This window comes from Nesoenas mayeri (assembly GCF_963082525.1).
Source record: "Nesoenas mayeri genome assembly, chromosome: 2".
In the NCBI taxonomy this organism is placed as follows: domain Eukaryota; kingdom Metazoa; phylum Chordata; class Aves; order Columbiformes; family Columbidae; genus Nesoenas; species Nesoenas mayeri.
The window spans coordinates 143,273,539-143,299,222 of NC_137543.1; the positions used below are offsets into that span (position 1 = coordinate 143,273,539).

The 25,684-nt window shown below is 35.6% G+C and overlaps 1 protein-coding gene across 1 annotated transcript in view; it reads left to right on the forward strand.

Annotated features, from left to right (window-relative positions):
• The window catches only part of MALRD1 (MAM and LDL receptor class A domain containing 1), a gene marked incomplete at both ends in the record, with an annotated part of 247,721 nt that overhangs the window by 16,686 nt on the left and 205,351 nt on the right, over window positions 1-25,684 (forward strand). Inside the window, 6 exons of the mRNA XM_080364215.1 lie at window positions 957-1,100; window positions 6,041-6,198; window positions 12,667-12,759; window positions 14,928-15,135; window positions 21,722-21,868; window positions 24,837-24,946. Of these exons, the coding sequence (XP_080220341.1) occupies window positions 957-1,100; window positions 6,041-6,198; window positions 12,667-12,759; window positions 14,928-15,135; window positions 21,722-21,868; window positions 24,837-24,946 (860 nt within the window). The remainder of the gene's footprint in view (window positions 1-956; window positions 1,101-6,040; window positions 6,199-12,666; window positions 12,760-14,927; window positions 15,136-21,721; window positions 21,869-24,836; window positions 24,947-25,684) is intronic.

Here is a 25,684-nt window from a genome sequence, read left to right on the forward strand (position 1 = left end):
ACAAAAGGTTACATTAGTGTGTTCTTGAATTTGAAATAATTTTTTTCTTTAGTCCTTATGGAATGTCTGGATAAAAAGACTTTCAATCAAGACCACCTTAATTACATGAAATTTATATATAAAATTTGCATTTGTAATGTACCCTTCATGATTTTCAATACCAGTGTAAACACACTTAAGAAATTACATGTGTCCTCATATGGATGCTTACAGGATATCACTTGCTACTGCTTTTTAAATGGACATTGAGCCATTGGCTGTAACTCTTTGGACATGGCCATACAGCCAATTCCTTTTTCATCTCCCAGTCCATCCATCAAACCCATGTCACTCCAATTTAGATGTAAGAATGTTGTGGGGGACTGTATCAAAGGTTTTCTAGAAGTCCAGGTAGATGACATCCATAGGTTTTCCCTTGTCCATTCATGCAGCCACTCCATTGTAGAGGCCATGAGATTAGCCAGGCATGATTTGCCCTTAAAAAGTTATTGAAAATATATGGTGATATATTCAGAAACTTTTTGGTTCTAAAAAGAAGCATTCTATTGCAAGCATTATGGAGATGCTGCTGAGTTTAACCTCTGTTAGAAGTGACTCTTCTGTAGCTATCATCAAGAAAAGTATTTTTTGTTACGACATGTTTTTTTTTTTTTTTTTATAATTCCTGGCAACTCTTTCTGAAGAAATTAATTCATAGAGGTTACAATGTCTGGCTAACATAAATAGCAGTCCATTGCTCTGAAAGAAGCATCCCTCTTTAAGGAATGATTTTTTAAAAATGGTATTATTAAAGATGGCAGCCCAAAATACTAGACAGCACTCAATAATACACAATCCTTTTGAAGGAACCAAAGGCAGAAGAGTAGTCAAGTCGTTTAACAAGCACATGTTTCTCATGAGAAGTAGTCTCATAAATAATGATTCCTTAAGAAGTCAAGTGATTGTTTGTCTTTTAGCTCTGCAGACTTCTGATTTTGAGCTTGACATGTGCACGTGGCAATTAGATCAGGCAGCTGAACCTGCTCTGTGGGCACGACTGCAAGCCAGACACAAGATTGCCTCCTGTTCCTTCCTGAAAGACTGGAGCAACAATACTGAAGGTGGAAAATGTAAGTTAATGCACAATTACTAGCTGTCATGAAGAATGTGGTGCTTTTAGGACAAGGCAGTGACCCAACATAGAAACAGAACAAGAACATGAAAAGTAATTGTATGTATTTTGTACATAAATTAGCTTATGCTTTGACTATTTAATAAGGGCAGTGTGAACATGTGCTGGTAAAACATGGGAGATTTTAATGTAAGAATTCCTATATAAGCTAAAAATTTATTTACTTTTCAGTTAATTCTTTGTATGAGATCTATACAAGAATTTAGTGAAATTAAATCTACCTAAACCACACACAACTTGTGTGTGTTTTTTCTGTTTCGTTTTGGCTCTGACACTTGACAGTTTCACTTGTGTAGTACTACTGTGTTTAAGCCTACAGTCAGGAATTTCATTTTATACCTTTAATTAGGGGACCTGTAGAGAAAAAAATATTATACAAAATAGTTTATTACTCTTAAAAATAATAAAATTAATCTAGTTGCAATTTTCAGATGTAAAGAACAGCACTTGTTTTTGAAGTCACTGTGTACTGCTTGCCTATGGGTTTATGGGATGCGTTTTTGAAAGCTTAATGGATATAAACGTCTAAGTGTTATAATGTGAAATGGAATCACCTTGCCAGCTAAGCTTTTGGATTGTCTGCAGAGACTGCCTTCAAAGGGGTTAAGTAGCAGTAGTTGTAATAGTATAATTTGTGATGTACTTTTGAACAACTGATAATGTTGAGATTACTGCTTGAACTCTGAGCCCACAGAAATAGAGTACATCTCATTGATAGTAGCAGTGTGAATGCTTAGATATTTTTTTCACTTTAGAAAGACTTTTAAAGTAAATTTAAGCATGTATTTCAACATGTTCAGTAGCTATAAGTCAAATTGTAATGGATTAGCAAACAAAAGTGCTTGAGTGTATACACTCTAAGAGGAATTTTTGGATGTTAACATCTATGTACAACAGAGAGCATATAGACTAGTAAAGCAGATTTTTTTTTTATCATCTTAAAAAAAAAGAAGTCACAGTACCTTTCAGTTTCCATTGGGATATCTAACAAAAATGACACATTCCAGTTGATTTTATTTTAAACACCTCAATGAAAAGTATCAGTGCCATACCTTAACATGATACCTCGAGGGCTAGTAATGGATATGAATTTCTAGGTATGGCAATATTATCTTAAAAGAAAATATACTGAAATTCTGTAAGTGGCTTTTACAGGACCAGATCACAAGCAATGTCTATTGAAAAAGAACTAATTTTGAAGTACACGTTGTATAGATGCTTGTGTGTTCTTGTATAAATATGCACAGTTAGCTGAGTAGGTTGAACATATGGCACAAACAACTGCTTGCGGACATTCCCTGTACTTCCATATCATAAAAGAAAAAAGAATATTTGAGAAGAAATCAGTGTCAAAACAGAGAATTTAATTCATCATTTACATTGGAAAGTATTGAAAAATCTGAACTATGATTGCTCATCTCTCAATACATTCAGTATTTCTATTAATGGAGATTTGTTGAGGCATAAATGAAGAGTTGAATACTAAGTAAAATTCTGAAAACTAAAGGAATGGTATGCAAACTGCAGAAATGTCATGCTTGAGGGCTCAGACTTGCAATGCAAATAGAGCTTGACTAAACTTTAGTTTCTGATTTTGATAAAAGCTTTCACTATTATAAATAGAAGAGAGGTAAGAAACTAAATTATAAAGCAGAGGTCTAGGCAATTATATTTATAAAGAAAGGATTGCTTATAGGCTTTGAATAATCCTCCTTTCTTGGTATTCTTAAATGTAATAAAATACATTATGTCCTTGGCAGACATTGTTCTTTCATTGCTTCTTTTCTCCAGTGTTGTATCATAAGTATTTCTATATAACTCTTACTCTTAATTTATTCAGTGTCAAAAGTTCTCAGAAATGTTTTGTATTCTTCTGCAATACCGTTCATAAAATACTTTGGTTTTGTTTTCTTTATTTATATTTCCAGCATGCTATGTGGTTTCCATAGTTCATTCTTCTTGCATTGGGTTAATCTAGTTTCCTACATCTGGTGTAACACTTTAATAAGAAATTAATAGAACTAATTATCTGCATGATAAAAATCAAGATTAGGAGATTGAAAAAGAAACAAAAGGAAGTGCTATGGCTTTTAACCTTACATTTCAGGTAACTGATGATAAAAAAATCTCCAAGTTTAAACATGGAAAAGACAGTCAAATAATTAGATTATGTGATACTATTTCATTACTCTTTTGTTTCTTTTTCTATGAGATTCCATCCATGACTTATGAGTTCATGAAAATTTACCTTTGCAGAGTAGAAACAATAGCAGTTCAGATTCGATGTCATCTGTCTTTAAAATGGTTGAGTGAGAAGGTTGCAGGGGATTGTTTCAGAGACTGAACAGTTCTCTCCTGAAGAAGAGAACTTGCCAGGAAAGGAGAGGTCCCATCCTGTGGCTCAGTTCTAACTGAAGGCTCAGTTGTTACTCTAAAATTGGTAGCATAGATTCAAAGTATTTGCAGTTTGTGGAACAACAACAAACAAAACCAAACCACCTCTCTCCCCCATCCCCAACAGATAAACAAAAACCACACCGGGATTAAAGCAGAAGGACTGAGAAAATAATTGAGTCAGAAAATAGTTAAGATGGAGCCAAGCAGCTAAAGATTTATAGGCTTTGAGTTTTTGGTGTAGCAGGATACAGGCAGGTTCACTGACCCATCTCATTTCTAAGAAGGCACTGGGCCACCTCAACAGTAAGTTGTAAGCTCTGCTTCTAGTTGGGCTCCATTGCAGTCTGGAGCTGACCTTTCCGCAAAACTCCAAGATTTCGCTTATCGTAGATGAAATTTTTCTTCAAAACTGAAAGAAACAAGACTGTCTATTTAGCACCTGATTAAGCAGCCATGTGGGGAAAATAAAAGGCTTTATGGAAAGATATTAAAGGCTGCATTCTTTATCCTGGCAAGGATCCCATCATCTCTCACCAGAAACACACATATCTCCATGACTCAATAGCCCTACTACCACATTGGCAGGAATGAAGTGTTTTTTCTAGGATTCCTATTCTACTTCTAAAAACATGGTGAAGTTTGGCACTTCAGAAACAGAAAGTCATGAAAATTCAAGAGAACAAGATATAAAGAAGGTCAGAGTATAAAGACAGTAATATACTATGCAGTGTATTGCACTCAGGGAAATTCAGACCTTAGAGAAGAGCAAAGTTTGTAAGAAATTAAAGAAAAACCTTCCTAATATCATTAATATTTAGAAAGCTACTCAATAGCTGTTTGCTAAAGGTAATTAAAAAAAATATTCCTTGGAAAAGGGGAAACAAATAAGTACTTTAGTATAGTTTATTGCCTCTCCAGTTAAACTGTCAGTTCTACTTTTACAGGCTATAGAGAAGATGGGAAAAAATAAAAATAGAAAACCTGTATTTCCAGGACAGGAGTTCCTGGAGTTTTCATTTCTGAAAGTAGGCTTCAATTTTTTTCAGAAGCATTCACAATACTTGTGTAAAATGCATGCCCTAAAGAGCAGTCAGTATCCCTTGTGGACACATGATCATTCTGGATGTTTCATAGAACTTCTGTTACTCTAGTGCTGTTCACTTGCTTTCATATCTAAAAATCTTGCCAGCTTCACTTTGGTCTGTTTTTAAAAATTCAGGAACTTAAATTGAAAGAGAACAAATAATTTTCATTATCATTAGGCTCAGAAAATAAACTTGTTTGGTTTTATAATGACATCAGAGAATTCCGAAGGTAGACAAAGAACTGATAGCGTCAATTCTAATGTTGGTGAATATTTCTCTGATGCAGAAGACAGTAGCAATAGAAGTATAGATGATTTGTTGACCTTTGCAAACATAATGCTGGGTTAAACCTGTAATATTTCCTTATATCAAGGTTAGCTGCTGTAATATGAAATTGCAAACCTAATTCCAATGAAATTGCAGCCATGTATTTCAGTGTAACCACAAAGAGTAAAATAGCAACAAAAGGAAAAGAATGTGGTCTCTTATAAAAATTAAACACTTTCCTTGTGAAATGACTCTTTCTCCCTTCAGCTTGAAGTAAACTGTGTTACATCTGCAGTTGAGATAAGTCGTATTTAGAGGCATGAACACAGAAAAGTGGACTTAAGACCTTTAATCAGTCCCCGTTTATTACTATAATAGGTGCTTCAGAAGACAGAAGAATATTCTGTGACAAGGAGAAGACCTGATATATTTGATAAAAAGTATTTAGCCTTTTTATTTCCGACAAATAAAAGACACTGTGGAGGAGATGGAGTACTCTTATAGATCTCTATAGGAATGCTTTGCAAGGGGCAGTAGGTCAAGAAGAGCACAAATTGCTTTTCTGCTTCAGATGGGAAGACAATATGTTTCCAACATTTTCTTGCAGAAATTCTGGCTGAGAAGTAAAGACCTTGATTACATGGTAGAGATGCTACTACCTCCTGTAGCAGTAAGGCAGAATACTTCCCCCCCTTTCTTTCTTTTTTTTTTTTTTTTTTGAAAAGTCTACAGAAATATTACTATAAAAATGTATTCCCTGGAAACCATAGTGGAAAAGTAAAATCCAGTTTCCAAATATATTTGCGATTAAGTCTTCAATGGTTGTAAATGTAAGGAGGCTGACCTGAATGTGGGACTGCTTACAGCTTTTAAGCTGCAAAGATAACTTCACGATACTGTCAAATGATGTAATTCTGTGAGTCAAATGAAGATATATAGCTATCTTTTTAATCGAAAACACTTAGATGACATGAAAGTATCATAATCAGCATGACAATCATATTCTATTGTTTGATTTGGTCTATGGTTTAATATACAGGAAAACAATCCTTATTTCCAAAGACCAAGAAAAATATATGTTTTGTTAAAAAATGCACTTTTTTTTTTTGTTTTTTCCCAGGCCATTTTCACTGGTTAGAAGCTGATGACAATGCATTATATAAAAGTGCTTATCTTAACAGCTCCATGTGTCATTGTTCCAGCAAGAATTGCCATTTTCAGTTTCATTACTCCATGGCAGATAGCAGCGTTCTCAAAGTGGTACTGTTTACTAATCAGGTAAGAAGAAATATGCATTCATTTTGAAAGGGTAAAGATATGGCAGCCCAGGTGTTACCAGCCAAAACGAGATGAAATATGCCTGCTAGCACATGCCTATCCCCTAAGACAGCTTGTGTAATAAAGTAACTTTGTATCATTTCACTGATCTATGCAATTGTAAAATCTGGATATTGGCCTCTCAGCTAATCACAAAACCTGCGTATTGGCCATCTTAGCTATAAACTAATTTGTTGGGTGGATGTTTTGCAATAAGACTTTAAGGACAAACCCTAGCTGTTACAGAATTAAACAATTTGGGGATTTCAAGAGAAAAATCCATAGTAGCAGCTTTTCTAGCCTTCCTCCCATTCTTGAAATGGGAAAATAAGTGGCAGGAAGGCTTAAGCTGTGCTTTTCTCTCTGGTGATAGAGAAAAAAAGGAAAGTTGCTGGCTTAGAATGTCTGGAAAGCTCTCTTGTTTAGCCACCTGGCTCACACAACCGGATCACTGCAAAGGATGACTAGAAATCATAGGCAAGGTAGGAGAGGAATAGGGGGTAGCCCTGTATGTTATGGAGTGTTTTGATTGTCTAGAGCTTAATGATGGCTTGTGATAGGTCCTGCATTTAGATCACAACAACCCTGTGCAACGCTACAGGCTCAGAGAAGAGTTTCTGGAAAGTTGCCCGGTGAAAAATAATCTGGTGGTGTTGGGCAACAGCCAGCTGAACATGAGCCAGCAGTGCATCCAGGTGGCCAAAAGGACAACAACATCCTGGGTTGTATCAGAAATAGTGTGGCCAGCAGGATGAGGGAAATTATCATACTTGGTGCTAGTGAAGCTAGACCTTGAATTCTGTGTTCAGTGTTGTGCCATTCACTATGAGAAAGACATTGAGGTGTTGGAGAGAGTTCAGAGAATGGTGACGAAGCTGATGAGGGGAGTGGAGCACAAGCCTTATGAGGATTGGCTGAGGGAACTGCGGTTGTTTAAGCTGGAGAAAAGGAGGCTGATGGGAGACCTTACTGCTGTCTACAACTACCTGAAAGGTCTGTTCTCCCAAGTAGTGAGTGAGAGGACAAGAAGAAATGGCCTGAAGTTGCACCAGGGTAAGTCTAAGTTGGATAGGAGGAAAAATTTCTTCATGGAAAGGTTATAAGGCATTGCAACAGGTTGCCCTAAGAAGTGCTGGAGTCACCACCCCTGGAGATGTTTAAAGGACGTGTAGATGTGGTGCTTAAGGATGTGGTTTAGAGGTAGACTTGACAGTGCTAGGTTAACATTTTAACTCCCTGATTTTAAAGGTCTTCTGCTGCCTAAATGAATCTATGATTCTATAATTTGCTTTCCCTGTGTTTTTGAGAATAATTTTTCTATTCCTCAACTTCTATTGGTAGGTAAAATAGCCATGTCAAACTGAAATACAAATGCCATTTGAGCAATTACAACTATTTCCATGTTTCTTACCTCTCTTGCTTTGTGAGGGCTTTCTGCTGTTGGAATATTCCCTTTCGAAAGACGTGTTTAATAATTTAATATTGATGCTATTGTACTGCTACTTAATGAAAAAACAAGCAGTACAGCTTGTCCCATTAAGGTAACGGTTCTCATATCTTGATGCTGGACTTGAATTGTTTTCACCCAACAATACAAGTATTTAAAAAGAGAAATCCACTTCATTTACAAAGATAAGGTGCTTAAAAAACCTGAAGTGTAACACTATCAAGGGGTCTAAGTATAGGAGCAGACAATGGAAACATCTTATTTCTTTCCTACTGTGTCTGCAAGTATTCATGAAAACAGGTCTTGCTCATTTTTTGTTATATGAATACTATTTTCAGTGGTTCATCTACATAGTATCAATGGATCCAATTTAAGAATTTTGTTTCCCTAAAAACAGATCAAATCATGTGAGTCAAAAACATGAGAACTGGCATTTGAACTCATAGAAATGAGAGCCTAAATTCAATTAATTGATTCTCAGTTCCTTACATACGCATTAGAATAACATTTTTGGCAGTTATTACATCAGTTCTGTCTATTCTGTTTCCACAGCTTATCTTAGTTGTTTTGATGAATTTTTCCTTCAGTCAGAAGTGTATTTTTTGCATGTACACTTGTTTAAAGCTGCTATGAGTTAATCATACTGCAAAATTGGCCAGAAAAACCTTTAGAAACATAAGCTTCTGCTGGTAACTTCAAAACAAAAATCCTACAGACTCATATTTAAGAATTTCCAAACTAAAATGAAGTTGAGGGGGTAGCTTTTACTCATTTTGCTTCTTAATTGTTAGGTTGCTTATGAAAAGCAAATGAATCTTCAAAACTAACCATATGCTGAGAAACAGAAGTGAGATCCAAGTGATGGCTCTGACCCTAGAAGAAAAACAGATCTGGTCTCCTAGAGGCTATTATTCAAAATAACTGCTCAATTGGATGGTCTGGTACCATGCAGTTTCCATGCACCCCTTTTACCATTTTTAATGGTCAGAACCTCTTATGTCTGAATAACTCCTGCTGTTTCCCAGTACTGACAAGCCTGATGCAGAGAGTGGATTGTATTTCATGTACAGTTCTCAGTACAGGTCTTAGAAGACAAGCACCATCGAAGTTGCAGATATATCCCTAGCCTTCCTTACACTTTAAACAGAGAGGTCAGAGATGAGCGGACATATTTTCTAATATAGACATTATAACATCAGTTGGAAGAAATGGAATTTAAATTTCACTTGAGTATGAAGAAGGAAAGGGAAAATGTACTCTCTTTGTCAACAGTAACCTGTTGTTGTCTTATATTTAACTTGCAGTCCACAATGATCTTCAGAACTTTTCCTGTTTTATTGATGGCTGAGCAAAGTCACTCTTTGTTCAATATTACTGCATTTGATAATTTGATTTTTCTTTCCTAACTGTGATTCATATGTCTTTGAACTTTGTGTCATTGGTTTGAATTTTATTTTTTTTTGTATACTGAGGTGATTTTAAATTCTATTGGTGTCTTGTAATTCCTCTCAATTTAGTATTATTCACATTTTTTAAAAAAATAATTTTCATTCCACTATCCAAAGAGTTAGCACAATAATTATGTCATGTCCTGGAACAGACCTGTGCAGAGCCCTATTATCATTTTATTTTAGTTTGGTAAAAAACTATTGACACATCTTCTTTTAAATAAGGTCACACTACTTTTTGTACTCCCATTTTACAGTGATTATATCTGCACAAAATCTCCTCCATTTGCTTGAAGAATATGTGATGTGATTATGTTCAAACCTTAATAAAGTAATGTAGTTTCTACTTTTTCAAGTTTGTTTACCATGAAAAAATACACTGGCTAAACATGACTTACTTTTCATCAGAAGCAGCTAATGTAAGTTTCTCATGTCCTAATTCTCTAGCTGCTTACAAGATTATTCTTAGCAATTTGTTCCAATGTCTTATGAGCTGTCAACTTTCAGCTGCCTAGCTATAATTGCATAGTTTATATTTTTCCCTGAATTGTGATATATATAGTTTGTTATCCCATTCTCCTCAGGTTCTTCAAGTTAGTTGTTGATGATAAAATATCCCTTCTATTATGTAACCTTTACTTAAATCTTCCTGGTTCTCTTCCAGTGTCAATACTTTTGCCATATATATATTTGTAACATTATTCCTGTCCATGTTTGCATTCACATTTTCCATTAACTGTCTTATTAACAGAAAATATTAACAATATTAGCTGTCTGATAAATTATAAATTTTTCTGTGAGAACTGGAACCAAGGAACATAATGTTATATTCAGTCAATCTTCGCTATTCACTACTTGCTCATTCCTCCCATTAAGTAATGGGTTCTTACTTCATCCTTTTATCTTCTAAATCTTTATATCTTGTATGGCATACAAAACAGATGGAAATTAAACTACAAAAGATAATTTCAACTGATGTCTATATATGCAAGCATTTTTGTACCCTAATGCACAAAATTTCTGTAAGTTTTCAGCAACACTTGCAAAAACTATGCATGTACATTCCTCTACAGAAGTTAAAGGTGATCCATTAATCACCTCTGAAATGAGAGAAGCAGGAACAAAATGAGTGCAGTTGCACAGCAGTGAATGTAACTGTAGAGTAATGTCAAAAATAAAACAAAAAAAAAAAGATTGAGTTTTATAAATGGAGTTGATAAAAATAAGTCATGATTGCCTATTCCATCCTTCATTTCTGAGTAGCATTATCTGAAAACAATAAAACAAAACAAACACTGCTGGAAAAAAAAAACACTTCTTATCTACTTTAGCTTTACAAAAAATGTTTATAGGTAGTAATATACCACAATAAAGGGAACAGAGTGAAGGTATTTTGACCAACCATTCTCCTGTGTCACCAAAATATATCTAGAGGGAAAGTACTGGAAAAGCAATACATTCAACGTTTTAAAAGAAGGCCAGAGATGCAAGGAATGTGCGAGAGGATTAACACATTTGTACCAAAGAGGTGGAAGAATCTGACAAACAGGATGAATACTAAAAACTTGTTGCATCTGTGTTGATTTACAGCTCTCAGTGTAAAAACAGCCCTAGAAAGTCTGGATAGTGGATTATGCACAGAAAAGTCAAGTTTAGTGCCACAAGCTTCTTTTATTAAAATAAATCTGTGAGAAAGATGGTCATGGGGATGGGTATCTAAGCTGTTAATTAAACACGAATAAAATTACAGTATCCAGATACATTCAATCATATAAACAGCAAATATAGAGTGTTTCAAAAAGGTATACAATTATATTTGCAGCATTCACATGTGCATGTGTGGGGGAATATGTTGATTAAAATATTTCTAAAAGCAGACACTTAACCACAGGCTATGAATTTAACCTAACAGGCAGTATGGTTTTTAGTAGATTATCCTTATCTTTGTCTTAGATGTGGCTACTGTGGCTAATAACATTAATAGATTTTATTTGGAAGGTGAAGTATTTAACAAATTAAGCCAGTTTATACAAAATGAAGTGTCCTCAACATTGAAAGACTTTTGCTGAATATCTATCACATGATCAAGTTGACAAATTCTTATATCCTTTACTGATGTGGAAACTCAGAACTGGCTCTTATTTCTCAAATGAAGTACATCATGTGGTTTATCCAAATTTGATCTTTTTTGTTATTTAGTGTTTGGAATTAGGCCTTGGTTGTATCTTGCAGTTTTCCAAAACTGATCTTCATATATATGTTTAATAGAGATTTAGTCTTCCAGCTTTGTTAATGTATTGTAACAGTTGAAACCTTGATAGGAAAGGAGCTTAAGTAATTGGTTACTTGTCACAAATCATATCAGTGTAGTTCTGCTGGCTCAGAGCTTTTGGTCTATCAAGCAGACAACATCTTCCTCCTCTTCTTTATATCGCAAGACAGGAAAAAAGATAGCTGTCCTTTTTTATAGCAATGATAATATTTCACATATCTATCACATCCCCCCATACCTTACATCTCCTGTAAGGTAAACTGTTTTCATCCTTTTGATTTCTCTCCATAGAAAAGACTTTCCATTTCTCTTATCCTGATATGCATCTTTTTCTGAACTACCTCTAATTCTGTAATATCCTTTGTGGAAAAGTTATGACTAGTACTTTGCACAGTATCCTAAAATGAATCTCACTATTGGTTCTTGTAATGGTAAGTCTGTTTGTATGTATAGCCTGTGTTAACTTTTCTTGCCTTTTTTTTTCTGTCTTCCTGGTTTTGCCTTATTTTGGAGATGATTCTTGAAAAGATTTTATTTAGGATATGAAGTTCACATTTCTATATTTCTTTATGCTGGCCTCAGCATGTTCCAGTTAGGATCATGACCAGAAACAGAATGAACATTATCTGATTTTGTCAGACTGTTGAACCAAAAGGGCTTGGAGTGCTTGCATAAAGGGAGCCTTACCATATTTTGAACTCTTGCTATTAGCCTTAGGAGGTGGAGTGAGAATGGAGATTGAGGTGACTCAGAACATAACTAGGGCTTGTTGGGTACTACTACACCTGCTTGTCTTACAGATTAAAAAAAATAAAGTTTTAACACAGTTTATTCAGTAATTTTGACAGATGCCAAATTCAGTTCTAAGAAAATGAGATCTAATCGTAACACAACATAATATAAGCAGTTATTTATTAAAAAGAAACTAATGTAGAGACCATCATAGAAACATATTGTTAAATTCAGAAATAACATGGTTTAATTTACATATTAGTTCACTTTAATTCTACCAAGCTGACCCCTAATAATTATATTATTAGCCTGTTTAATCACAGTAAACATGTCTTGTTTCCCCTCTCTCCCATAGATTTCAGTGCAAAGATTGCAAATGAATATGTGAATCTCGATCTCCTCACATAGAAAAGTTTTGTACACGGTGGATCTTTAGCTAGGATACTAAAATATTGAGAACAAAAAATGGCCTTGATAATTTATAGAGATACAAAAATCAGCTTTATAACATCATATTTTACGTTTTACAGGAGGAACGTGTCTTGTGGGAAACCAACATCATGACTAAGAAGGAATGGGTCCAAGTAGATATACAGCTACCAACAGAACTAGAAAAACTGAAGGTATGAATGAAAAATGCACATGGTCAATTTTTGAAGATGCTTTACCTTATTGTTTATAAAGTTTCTAAGAAACTTAAAAAATTGTTAAAAATATATGTTTCTGAAGGTCTTGCTGTTCTTCATTGCAAGTAGAAGTCTAGTTATAGCTCAAAAACCATCTACACAAACATCATGTGTTGAAGCTGCTGGTCTTTAATAAGATGCAAGAAAATGAATAGAAATCTCACCATATATTAGTTAGTCACCTGAGTCTATCTTAGGTGTTACCAACTCATTTAGATATCAACGCTATTAAGTGAGAAAATGTGAACAATGTTTGTGGGATTTTAGTGAAAAGATGTAAACAAGTAATTGTGAGAGAATATTTTCCCTTTGAATTTTCAGGCACGGAGAAGAACACAAAGATGCAGCTACTTAATTTTTATATGAATTTACAAGTTTCTATTTTTAGTAATTTTACATTTGCATTTTTTTCTTAATTCTGTAAATAACCATCATATCTTATTTTCTCAACAATTAGCTGAAAATGTAATCTCTTCAAGAGGATGAAGACTAAGCCTGCTTCAGGAACTGATGTTCTGACATTTATTAGAATGAATGAATTTCAGCAAGATAGCAGGTTATAAGTTGCCTTTCTCTTCTTTTCCCAAAAGGAAAAGTGTGAAGAAATAACCAGATATGTAGTGAGACTATCTATAGTATCTAAAAATAAGTAAACAAAAGGCAACTGCAGTATATATATAGAAATCCAAAACTATGCATTCTTGTACAAAATCAGCAAGGATTATTAGTGCTTGGGGAAGGAAAGACACTATCTTTAGTTAAGTGACTATGTAATGTTTTCAGCATAGTGATCTGCTCTTTGAACTGATCGAGAACAGGCGGTATTTGAAGTCTTTTGTCATTTTGAAGAGATTGTCTCTAGTGGAAGATAATTATATAGATCATTCTTATTTCTTAGGAAGATGCCATACGTTGTCACTCGAACCAAATTCCCAGGCTTTGGGGAGTGTGTTAGACCCTACTGTTTATGCCCTCAGCCACATCTCTTCTAGTTTACTTCTGTTTTGTTGGACACTCTTGTCTATATTTCCTTCCATCGTGCCTCCTGCCTCTTGCACTGAGACTTTCTAAGACTCATGTTCTGGTCGTGTTCCAGCCTGTTAAAACGCACTACTCCATATTTGATTTATGTCTCTAACTCCTGCTCTTGTCTTTCAGTGCTTTTTTTCATTGCAGTCTTAAACTTTCTGATTAATCCAAGCTTGTTTCCTCCTGTTTGTTGCTTTAGCTCAGGTGAAAGAAACTTGGAGAGCATAAGTGGGGTAATCCCCTTACTTTGAGACCCAGCAGACCTGGGCTCCACGGTGGCCAGGAACAAGGGATGTTCTTCAGAAGCTTAATTGCTTTAAATCAGCTTATGTCAAATCTGGTCAGCTCTAAGGGAGTGCTGTCAGAGAGATAAATGTTCCTGAATTTCTATGTCTATGCCAATAATAGTAAAATAAGCAGAGCCAGGGCACATGCCCAAGGATTGGCATATGATAGCCCATATAGTGAAAACATGAACATAGTCCCTAGCAAGTTTTTCACTCAAGCAAATCGGCCATCTCCCAGTCAGTGTCTGGAACAGTTCAAGGGTTATCAGCAAGCAGGAACCAATCCCACTGCACAGACTAGATGTAGAAAGAGATATCGGTTGTTAAGCTATGCTCTGCCATTTGGTGTCTGAGGAGAGTCCCTAGCCCATTTTATTCACGAGTGAGTGTAACCAAAATTTTTTCTCTTGGGCATCTGAAAAATTATGTTATGAAGATACTTCAGAGCAGAAGATGGAGTCTTTAGGATATTACATTTCAGGTCACTGTTCTAAAGCACTGAGGCATTGCAATTTTTAGCCAAATAGTTATGATATTGGGATTTTTTTTCTTTAAAATGGACTTTTACTTAACTTCATTATTAGAATTCATCTAACCATTCTAGTAAAAAATTTCAGAAAATTCAACCTCAGGTAGTTATACAAAATTACAGCTTATCATTTAAAATGTTACATAGTTTTGTAATGGAGAGTATCCAGTGCTTTTTACACATAGGACATTACTGTTTTATGGAAATAAAAAACAGTTTGTTGTCTGTAATGCAATTATTTTGACTGTAACAATCTACAGCTTATGTTTAAAGGAACACTCCAGAACAGGGCAAGTTTCATCTGTCTGAATAACATCCAGCTCTTGGACACTACATCATCAGAGCCACAAGGTTTTTGCTCCGTAGAAGAATTCATCTGTGCTGATGGACAGTTGACGGAGCCTGGATCAGCCTGTGACTCTCACCCAGATTGTTCAGATGGCAGCGATGAGGGTCCTGCAGCCTGCTGTAAGTGAATTACATTGCTTTAGAAGGATATTGTGCTGAAGAGTATTGTGAAACCTAAACAGGTCTATCCAAGAAATGGCTAGAAAACTTAGTTATTATTTATACAGCTTATTTTCCCCAGAATATTTAATGATGTACAGGTTAGGTCACAGCATTTTCTGTCATGTATTTTTCTTTTTCCCATTGCTTTCTATTTATCTCTCTCGCCTCAGCAATATGTTTTGGATCCACACAGTAACTTTTAAAATGTCTGCAGAAATGTAACATTTGCATATTTCTGCTTAAATGTATTCCCTACATACAATGTTTATAACCTCTACTTCCTCAGTTCAGGAGGAATTAAAATCTGCCTTGGGATTCTTTGTTTTAACACTTTTCTAATTTAGACTGTAAGGTATTAACAGAAAATGCATTATGTGATGTGATATTTGCGTAGGTTTAAGGCTGTATGTCAGACACTAAACATTGGCACTGTGTAGCTGAAAGATGAACAAATAGCCTAGTTATAGTCAGTATTTTAAAGAAAGATCACAGTTGGACTCAATCTAGAGAATATTGCTTCCATTGTGCTCATGTGAATGGATTAGAAAAACTGGAGAGTGGACAGAAGCAAGAAAAGTCAGATTGGTCTGGGGAATCTCAACATTGTCCTTTGTGGTATCTTCAGAATTAGGGTGCTCGGGCAAATGCTGACAGGAGGTCCAGCCAGTGCGGAACCCTAGCACTGCCCGGCACTCCTCTGTCCTACTGCCTCTGCAGTTACCTTTGGTTTACTATGTAGCACTGATTCTCCACTAATCCTTAGTGTATTTTAAATTAAAGAAAGTACCACATTCAGTTGAACCTGAGACATAGGGATTTTGTGCTTCACTCTGTTGAGGCATTTGCAGGTTAAAGACGTACACTTTTGCTGGAGCAGTGTTCAAAAGTATATTCATCCTCTCAAAAAAGTATGAAAAAAGTGCTGTCTAAAATATGAGGAATTCACAGTAGTTGTGTGTTGCTCTGACTGGCTGAGAACAAAGAAAAGAAAAAAAAATAGCCATCTTTAAAATAACAATAACTGTTTCCAAGATGGATCCATTTTAATGGCTGATATTAGTCCTAGATGCTTCATACACGCCTTTTCAGGAAAGAGGACCCTAAAGGTGGAATTTATCTCTTCAGCAGTTTGTTTGGCTTAGAAAATTCATCTTTCTGACAGTTTCTACAGTCTTGAAGAAAAGAGACATAAAGGAAAAATCATCCTTTATTTCTGTTCTTTGTTCTTTTCCTCAAATTATGTACATTTTCCACATGATATTGAAACTGTCCTCCATGCTATTCAGAGTGCACTACAGTAATTCGCATTAATTTTCAATAAAAAATTCCTATCTCGTACAGTAGTGCATAGTTTAGCCTCTATTCTTTTAGATACTTTAGGATCTATCCTTGGACACATCCTCAGTACTCTCCTTTGATGAAGTACTGTTATGTGCTGAAAGAGCTGACAGATCTCCAGACTGAATGAAAACAAAGACAGCTGATAATTAATAATGTGACTGATTTCCCTCTTCTTTGAGGTTTCTCTTTGCTTCATTTTAATGGAGAAGGGAAAATATCTCTCCTTGCTGGTGTTATCATGGCATGAATGGTCTTACAATAACACAGTTGATTACAAGAATAAGTACACATATGTTTTCAATGTTTCTTAAACTTTCTTTTTGATCTCTGCCCATTTGTATATGAATATGTATTTAAGTAGAAGACTCTTGGATCTGTCTCAAAAAATTAGGAATTTATCTAGGAAGTGCTTACGTACATGAGCAATAACCTTTATTTGAGTAGTTTTACTGAAATAAATGAATCTAATGAAGTGAGAAATTATAAAATTAATGGTTTTAGTATTAAATTCTAAATTTTCATTATGTCTTGACACCACTTATTTGAGATTGCTTCTAAACTCCTTATTTCACAGTGATTAATAATAAAAGATCAAAAACTAGTTAACATATTCAAAACAGAGAAAATGGGATACAGTACTTAGAGTGTTTGAAGGATTAAAAACCTGTCTTTCATGCTGATGCCTTTTCTTTATTTCCTACTTAATGTAAAGGAAGTTTTGCACTACATGCCATGCAAAATATTTCAAGCACTATATTTACTCTTACTATACATTATTCATACATAACATATGCAATATATATAATAAACTTCACAAATGAATAAGCAGCTAGGAATCTTAGCAACCTGGCAAGAAATCTAGGAAGTACTTCCTATTTTCAAGTGATACTACACTTTGATACAGTGGTGTTTCTGTAAACTGCCTACTTATCAGCATTTATATAAATTCAAAATGATTGTGGAGTGGATCATCCTACAGCAGTTTCTGAAAGAATGTCACCTTCCATTTAGCCTAAGTAGAAACTTCCTTAAAACACTTGTCTTTAACTCTTCTGGTTTTAATTTAGCATCTCTATTATTAGCTTAAATATTCTCAGCCTTTCGTAGCATGTGTATAATTTATTAATAGAAAATATATAGAATGAAGGAAACTTGTATAATTTTAAATCTTTGTACCTTTTACTGCATTTCATTTACAGTATAGCAATTTACAATGGCAAATTCTTGAAAACTTCTATAGCAGTTGAACATGTATGCAAATTTTTTCATTACCATTCAGCTTTAAAGTAGACTGGAGTATTTTTCAGTCTGAAACATCTGGTTTACTACATATTTTTGTTTCCTGAGACACATTAATTGTCTGGAATTGTGAGTGATTGTCCATCAATCTTGTACGTACATGTTGAGAAAAAGAAGCTGCATCCGTATTATTTTCACAGACTTCTTCCCTGCTTATGACCACTGTGTAGCATTGCCTTTGTCTTTCATCAGAACAGTTGACTCAAAGTAAGCATGTCCTCTGCAGACAAAGTGTTGACATGAGTTTCTTTGAACAGCACCGGTCTCTGGACCGTAAGCAAGGTAACTGTAGTTTCAGAAAGAGACGAGGACAACTCACCTGAGGGACTAGGGTGTTATGAGAGATCTGTCTAATGCCTTATGATATGTGGAAGTTCAGGCTAGATGACCTATGGCCATCTGTGATCTTTCTACATTAATCCTTTAATAAAGTATTGATAAATAAAACTAACCATAAACTGATAGGGCATATACATGGATAGTCAGTCAGAAGGTAGGTATGTAGCCCTTCCTTTTCCCAAAATGACAATAAATGTTAGCCAGAAATGACAAAATATTAATTACAAAGTAATCACACAGATATGTTTTGGTCATTGATCATACAGATAGTTTATACTACAAATTCCATAGGAACTTGAGTACTGCCACCCTAAGTGAAGGTAGGAGCTCTCCTCATTCGATACTGTTTGTCAGGGAAACACCAACCTGATAGACAAGCTGTGTGTCCTCAGTTCTGTTCCTTTGATTGAGCTGCCAGAGTAGGATTGAAAAGCTTGATCTAGTTGCAGGTTAGTAAAGTTGAAGCAACGTTAATTGGCTGGTAACTCAGCCTAGCTGACAGGACTGCTTTGTTCTTCCCCCAGGAGGATCAAGAGGAGCTGGGATGGATGGAGTAAGCTAGTCAAAGAAAAACATTTCCATTGAACCTCCCAATGATCTTGGAATATGTGCTTTGTTTCCTGCTTTTTTTTTTTAATAAATAGATAAATGTCCAAAAATGAGAATTAACTGCTTTTGCAGTAGAAAAATCCTTCTGCAGTCTGAATCCAGTGAAATCTTCCCAGTGAAATCAAAACCATAACCTCTGATGGGAAGAGGTACCTGAGGAAAGGGCATGAGATACCAGAAATATGCTTTAGCTCTGTTTAACTTAACTGCAGTATGACTTAGAAAATATAGGTTGTACAGGCAATTATTTGCCAACTATGGATAGTAAAACATTCCCTAAAATCACCTGAAGTTTCAAATAAAAATGTAAAAAAGGGCTGTGAATAACAACAATCATGCACTGTTTAGGGGGAAAGGAATACTTTTCAGAGTATATTATTGTTCAAGCAATAAAAAAATACACTGAGAAACTGTCTCATTTGAGTTTTAGTCAAAGCAAAGATCTTTTTTTTCAAGCTTGATTAAACATTTACAAGCACCCCTTAAGTTTTCAGAATTAAGTATGGATAAAATTTAAGTGAAAGTCTGAACAACTGGGTTTCGCTCACATTTATAGCCTATTTATTTGCTCCCTAGCATATTTATGCTTTTAAAAATAAAATATCACTTCCATAAACTACATATGGTGGAACACTTGGGCTTGGTAAGTGACTCAGGCCCATTGTTTCTGCATGATTGGATGTTTTTATAGAGCTTATAATTTTAAAAGCATAGTTGCGATATAAAAAGGAAAAATAGCAGCATCTAAAATGTGTTCAACATTATCACATTTAGCAAACTAGAGTAACATTTTTTATTTTTCCCCTCACTGCCCCCCCCCCCCAAAAAAAAAAAAAAATCCCAACCCACCAACCACACAAAAAACCCAACAACAAAAGCCACACCAAAACAAACCACCAAAAACCAAATACCATGAATGTTTTTCCTACCTTTATAATTGTGTTTGGACTACAATGAAATTTGAAAAAAATGACTGGGCAAAATAATTTGATTTGGAATTGTCTTTTTGTATGTGTGCCTATCTTTTTTTTTTTTTTCCCCTACTCTATTCAACCTAACACATGATGTTTATACGTTTCTTTCTAAGTACATAGCATTAGAAGAAATTATACTAGTGGCTACCAGTGTAAGAAATTATGATTTCCCCAGACTTCTCTCTTTCCTGTTGAGCATCAAGGGCAGTGATGGGCTCTGTCTGACCACAGCCTGCTGCTTCGCAGGTTCTTTTAGTATATGGTTTGCAAATGTAGCCTCAATAGTCAGCTTTTCACTATGAGCCAGTGAAAAAAACTGAGTCTGGTATTGAGACACATTAAATGACAACGAATCTGGTGTCATCAGGACGTGAAAGATATTGTTCTTCATATTGTGACACAGGTTCTTCTCATGGTCCTAAGTAGCTTTGTTTACATAAAAGCAACAATTAAAAAAAAACCCCAGACAACCTAATAAAAAATTCCTAAGCTACATACCTTATTGAGCTGTAAAATATGAATCATTAGTACCGCCTTGATTTCCTTTTCATATCTAAACCATTGTTTCAATTTTCACCAGCCATTTTCCTTCCAGGAACAGGTTTTTTGGTTGCTTAGTTTACGTTACAGTGAGTTCTTGGTCTCCGTGTAGTCATTTATTGATGTCTTTTTGGATATGCGTGCAGTCACTGCAGTCAGCTTCTTACATGAAAACCTTTTGTGGGGTTTAGGGAGGACATAGGAAAGAAATGTTTAAGCAAAGAATGTTTGCTTTTTGGTGTCACATTGGTTCTCTCAAGACTGCTTAGCTAAGGAAAGCACAATGCCTAGGCATAGTATTAATTATCATACAGTAAACAGCGTAGTCTTAGATATCAATTTGCATATTCTACCTTAATGTATTAGGAATTGAAGTCTAATTAACAAGATACCTTGTCAAAAGCATGAGAATTCTGTAATTAAAGGCATTAAACAAGCTTCATGTTTAACTAAAATATTGTACTAAACAGAAAAGCATGCTTCATTGAATTTTAATGTATATAGTAAATCCAGATAAAATATACTGATATTTGTGATTTATTTTGTATCTTAGGAGTCAAGTGCTTAAATAATGGGTTTATACCAAGAAGGCCTTCACTATGGAGCTTTACTACCCTGGTGCTTCAATAAAGATGCATTTAATTTTAGTTTTGTACAATCTGAAAATTGGAGTAATATGTATAATCATGCCTGAGGCTGATATGGTAGGATAAGTGTACTATGAAGTCTGGAAAGTGCCAACTATAGTTCAAAAACAATTTTTACAATTGCAATAAGTGACTCAAAGAGTTACGTGTGGCTCTTTGAGAAGCTGTTCTGTACTAGGAAAGAAAGCTCTCAGATTATACTATTTTCTCATCAAAATAATTAATTTCTCTGAAAAAATGAAAGAGTGTGTGAGATTTTTATACAGTTTAAGTTGTTCTAATCCATACCAACTAAGAAAATCGTGTTTTACTTCGTAATAAAAGTTTCTAGGAGACGTAAATGATTCGTAAACTTAAATCTAATTTTCAAGAAGAAAGTTAAAGCTTCATTTATCTTTACTTTCAGCATATTTAAAGCACTAAATACATTTGGATTTTTTCCACATAGTCATAATTAAATTTCTAATAAAATTAATCTTTTAAAAAAATATTACTTCCATAATCTACCAACAGCCTACATACAGGTCTCATCTTTAATACAATATAGAGTATTCTGTCATAGATGATTTACTTTGTGCTTCTGAGTTTGATTGAGAAGGTCTGGCCTGATCTGTTACTGGTATGTTTGGAACCTTTTGTCCATCTGAATAATCTGGATTTCAGTGAAACATACTGGTGCTTCTTGAAGACTTGTTCTTGAAGAACATTCAAATACAAAATAGCCATAGGTCTGGCATTAAACTGTTGCATTTAGTTCAGCTTAACAATATCTTATTGATGTTCTGATTCCAACAGCTAATTACACTATATGTGATTTTGAGACTGACCTCTGTGGATGGAAGCCACTAACCATACCTGATGCCAACTGGAACGTAATGAAAGAGCAGGCTCCTCCTGACAGGAGACTCCCTGGCAGAGGTCATACAACTGATACTGGACATGGTGAGATTTCCATTTATCTATCTATCTATCTATCTATTTACTTGTTTATTTATTATTTATTTATTTTCCTTTTGTGGTGAGTAGTTGTAAATGGTGACAGACTGATAATAAAAACTGATTTGAAAGGCATGCTACATAGTATGTATACAACATAGTTAAAGTGTTACAGAAAGCTAGTCTTCCAGGGATGCTCTTTCTTAGGTTTGATTTGGTTACTATGCCATTGAGGTATGAGATTTGATGCAGCTATTATTTCATTGAGATACTGACCTTTGAACTGGCATAGATAACTTTGTTAACGTATATCATAAGCATTTTTGTACTCAATATTCACACAAGGGCAATTCTTGAAAATATTATTTGGACAAAAAAATACTGTACCTTTTTGTAAAGTACAGATAAATCAGTCAGTTTCATATAAGAAAAATATAGTGAGTGTGATATCCTTTGAGTAGTTATTCTTCCTTTAGCCCATAGTTGCTATACAATGCATTCAGCTGGAAAAATTGTATTCCAGCTGTAGGGTGTTTTAAAGTATTTTTCTGAAGTGAAAATGTTACTACAGAATACTGTATAAAACTTAAAACTGCCTAGCATGTTTGTCACTGTAAAATATTCTTGACAAATATTCTGTCACTTTAATTTTATTAAAATGTATCTGTTACACTGTTCCCAGTGGAAATTAGACTACTTTAAAATCTGGGTTACTATCTAATATCCCTTAAAGTTAAATTTTTTAAATGATGCATTTTATCTTACAGGCAGACCTCCACATGTTAAAGGAATGTGAAAAATTAAGTATTCCACCTTGACAATTCAAAAATAGAGAAATTCTAGGATTAAAATTTACCTGAGCAAAACCTAGCGGGGCATGAGTATGTGTGTGCATGCTATATAGTAACTGTAACTGTCCTTTTCTCCACTGGTCCCCGAGTGATGTGCAGCAAAGTTACCATTCACTTTTTCAGCAGCTATTTGATATTTCATTTTGTTCTCTTTCTAGAGTGGCACTGGATCTACATTATTGCATTTTTTGCAAACATTACAGTGTCACAGCTTCTGAACTCTCACAGCTCCAGAGAAGGGCAATGATATGACTGTGTCTTTCCCATGTGTGTTATTCGAGGTGCTGCTGAGATCTGAGGTATAATATGGCCATAATGAAGGCTGCTGGAAGAAACATCTGCTCTGCATCCTAAGCAGCATGTTAAATTATCCCATATGGAACTATGTGCTGCTGCACTTCAGCTACTTTGATACCTGAATCATTACAAGTTAGGTTCACATTTTTATTTGTTGCTGCAGGTTAAAGCCTCTCTATCAAGTGGATCTTGAGGTTCCCATGCAGTATCTCTCAAGCCTAGTAATACTGCATTCCCCATATAAGTTAGTGCAAAGGTGTTTCTCAGGTGTTTTTTTTTCCCATCTAGCATTGTGGCTGCTTCAACCACATCACTGCTTTAGAATTAGACTTCCAGAATTTCAGCAAGTTTTTGCCAACATTAAATCAAAGTCCTTCAGCTTGCAACAGTTGCTTATGATACTGCGCAGTGTTCGTCTCTCTTCTCACCTGGGGAGGGCAGCAGCAAATTTTGATTAATGAAGATGTGAACAAGGCTACTGTTACGCCTCATCTGCGAATTAAAAGAGGATCTTTTGAAGTACCCTTGCATTCCAAAGAGAGGAGCTGCCCTCACACTGTGCAGCGCAGCACGTCTGTTTGCACAAGGAGCTGTAACGGTCACCTCTTTGTGCCAGCCTTGCTAAAGTGATGGGATTATTCATGTGGGGCTGGACCTAACCCTCTGCTTCATTATGTATCCATGGGAAATAAATGGCCGAGGAGTATGACTGTGGCAGCACAATAGCTGATTTTCCAAGATGTAAGGCAATATGTGTAATATCAATGTGCAAACAAGACTGAGGCTTTAGTCTTGTTTTGCATAGACTTTCATGAAAAAGTCTTGGTATTCAGTGAAGGCAGCACTGACGACATTCAAAATATGCTGCTTTAGGGCCCCTTGAAGATGTTTATCCTTCCCTACCTTTGTCTGAAGCACATCTGCTGCAGTTCAAATCCAAAGGCAGTTTGTTTGCCAGAGTTAAGATTAGATCTTTAATTAAGCTTTCATCCTCACTAGCACAGGCAACAATGTGAAGTCTGTGGACCCCATGAGAAAATATAGCTTATTCCATTGGCTCCCATGGTCTGCAATATTGTTAGCATGCTTAGAACTGGCTGGGTTGCACTGAGATTGAATACTGTACCCTAAAGGAAATTTCTTTTTGTTCTAAATTCTGTTTGAAACATTATTTAAGCCAATTAAAATGTGTCGTTTAGGGATCCCAGCTGAGGTCTATGCTGTTTGATCTCCAGGGTGCTCTGTGTTGCAGCTCCTGCAATCCCTACACTTGCCTCAGCCTGTGCAGAGAGGAGAAGGGCACTGTGCTGATGGGAAGTAGATATAGTGTTTGGAGGATGGAGGTCTTAAGGTTTTTGTCTAAAGAAGGCAGATAAAATACTTCCAGTAGGCCTGCATAGTAAAGCACTCACAGAAGCAGCATCTGAACATGTTTTGCAGTGCTCAGTATTTACTTCCTCAGGTTGAAGTACTTACAGGTACCAAGAAAAGGTCTTTTTAGCAATGGCTGCCCAGATACTCCTTTTTCCTTTCCTCACTTTCCTTATCTTTGGACTCAGTCATGTTAATTTTACTGTGGAGGAAAGAGTGAGGAGCATTTAACAATTCTATTTTGTCTTTGCCTACATAGATGCCAGTTGTCACAGCCTGTCACAACACCCTCCTTGTTATCCACAGAGAATGAACTGACAGCAAAGTTGTTTCATTTGTTTACATTTATGAATAAGTTTTATGTGCCTCACAGAGCACATAGTTAGCTCTCTAAGGTGGCTGTTTGCCATGGAAGCATAATATATTCCTTATTTTTCTTTGATTTTTGTTTACAGGAGCATTCATTTACTTCAGTGGATCACATCAGATGAACATGAAGATGTCCATGTCTCATCTGGGGAGCCCTCTCCTTGTCAAGCTGTCCCATGGACTTTCTTGCTGTCAGGTAACAGTTTGATATTAACTGTCCCCACCTTCATAAGCTATCACTCATCTGATGTGCAGATATGGTATTTTTTGTGCTGTAAGTGTTGCTGCAGAAAAACTGGCTCAATTTCAATACCAGTAGAAGGAGTTACAGACTAGTTCTTTGGGAGGAGGGAGATGCAGCAGGCTTCTTACTGCTTTACTGCCAAATTGTTATATCTGATCATTATGCACAGAATCACAGAGTAGTTTGTATTGGAAGGGACCTTCAAAGGCCATTTAATCCAACCCTCCTGCCATGACCAGGGACATCTTCTACCATATCAGGTTGGTCAGAGCCCCATCCAGCCTGGCCTTGAATGTCTCCAGGAATGGGGCATCTACCACGTCTCAGGGCAATCTGTTCCAGCATTTTACCATCCCCATTGTAAAAAAAAAATTCCTTGTATTTAGCCCGAATCTCCCCTGCTTTAGTTAAAAACCATTACTCCTTGTTCTATTGTAATAGACCCTGATAAAAAAAATCTGTCCTCATCTTTCTTATAGGCCCCTTTTAAGTACTGAAAGGCTGTAATAAGGTCTCCCTGGAACCTTCTCTTCCCCAGGCTTTTCTTTCTAAAGCATCCAACGGGTGAATCAGGTTTAAGTGTGCTTCAGGTTTTTGTATGCTGTGACAAACACAGCTGGACAGCCATATCAGGGCCATATAGACTCACAGCCTGCCTTTTGAGCACAAGCTGGTAAAGAGTCACACTGT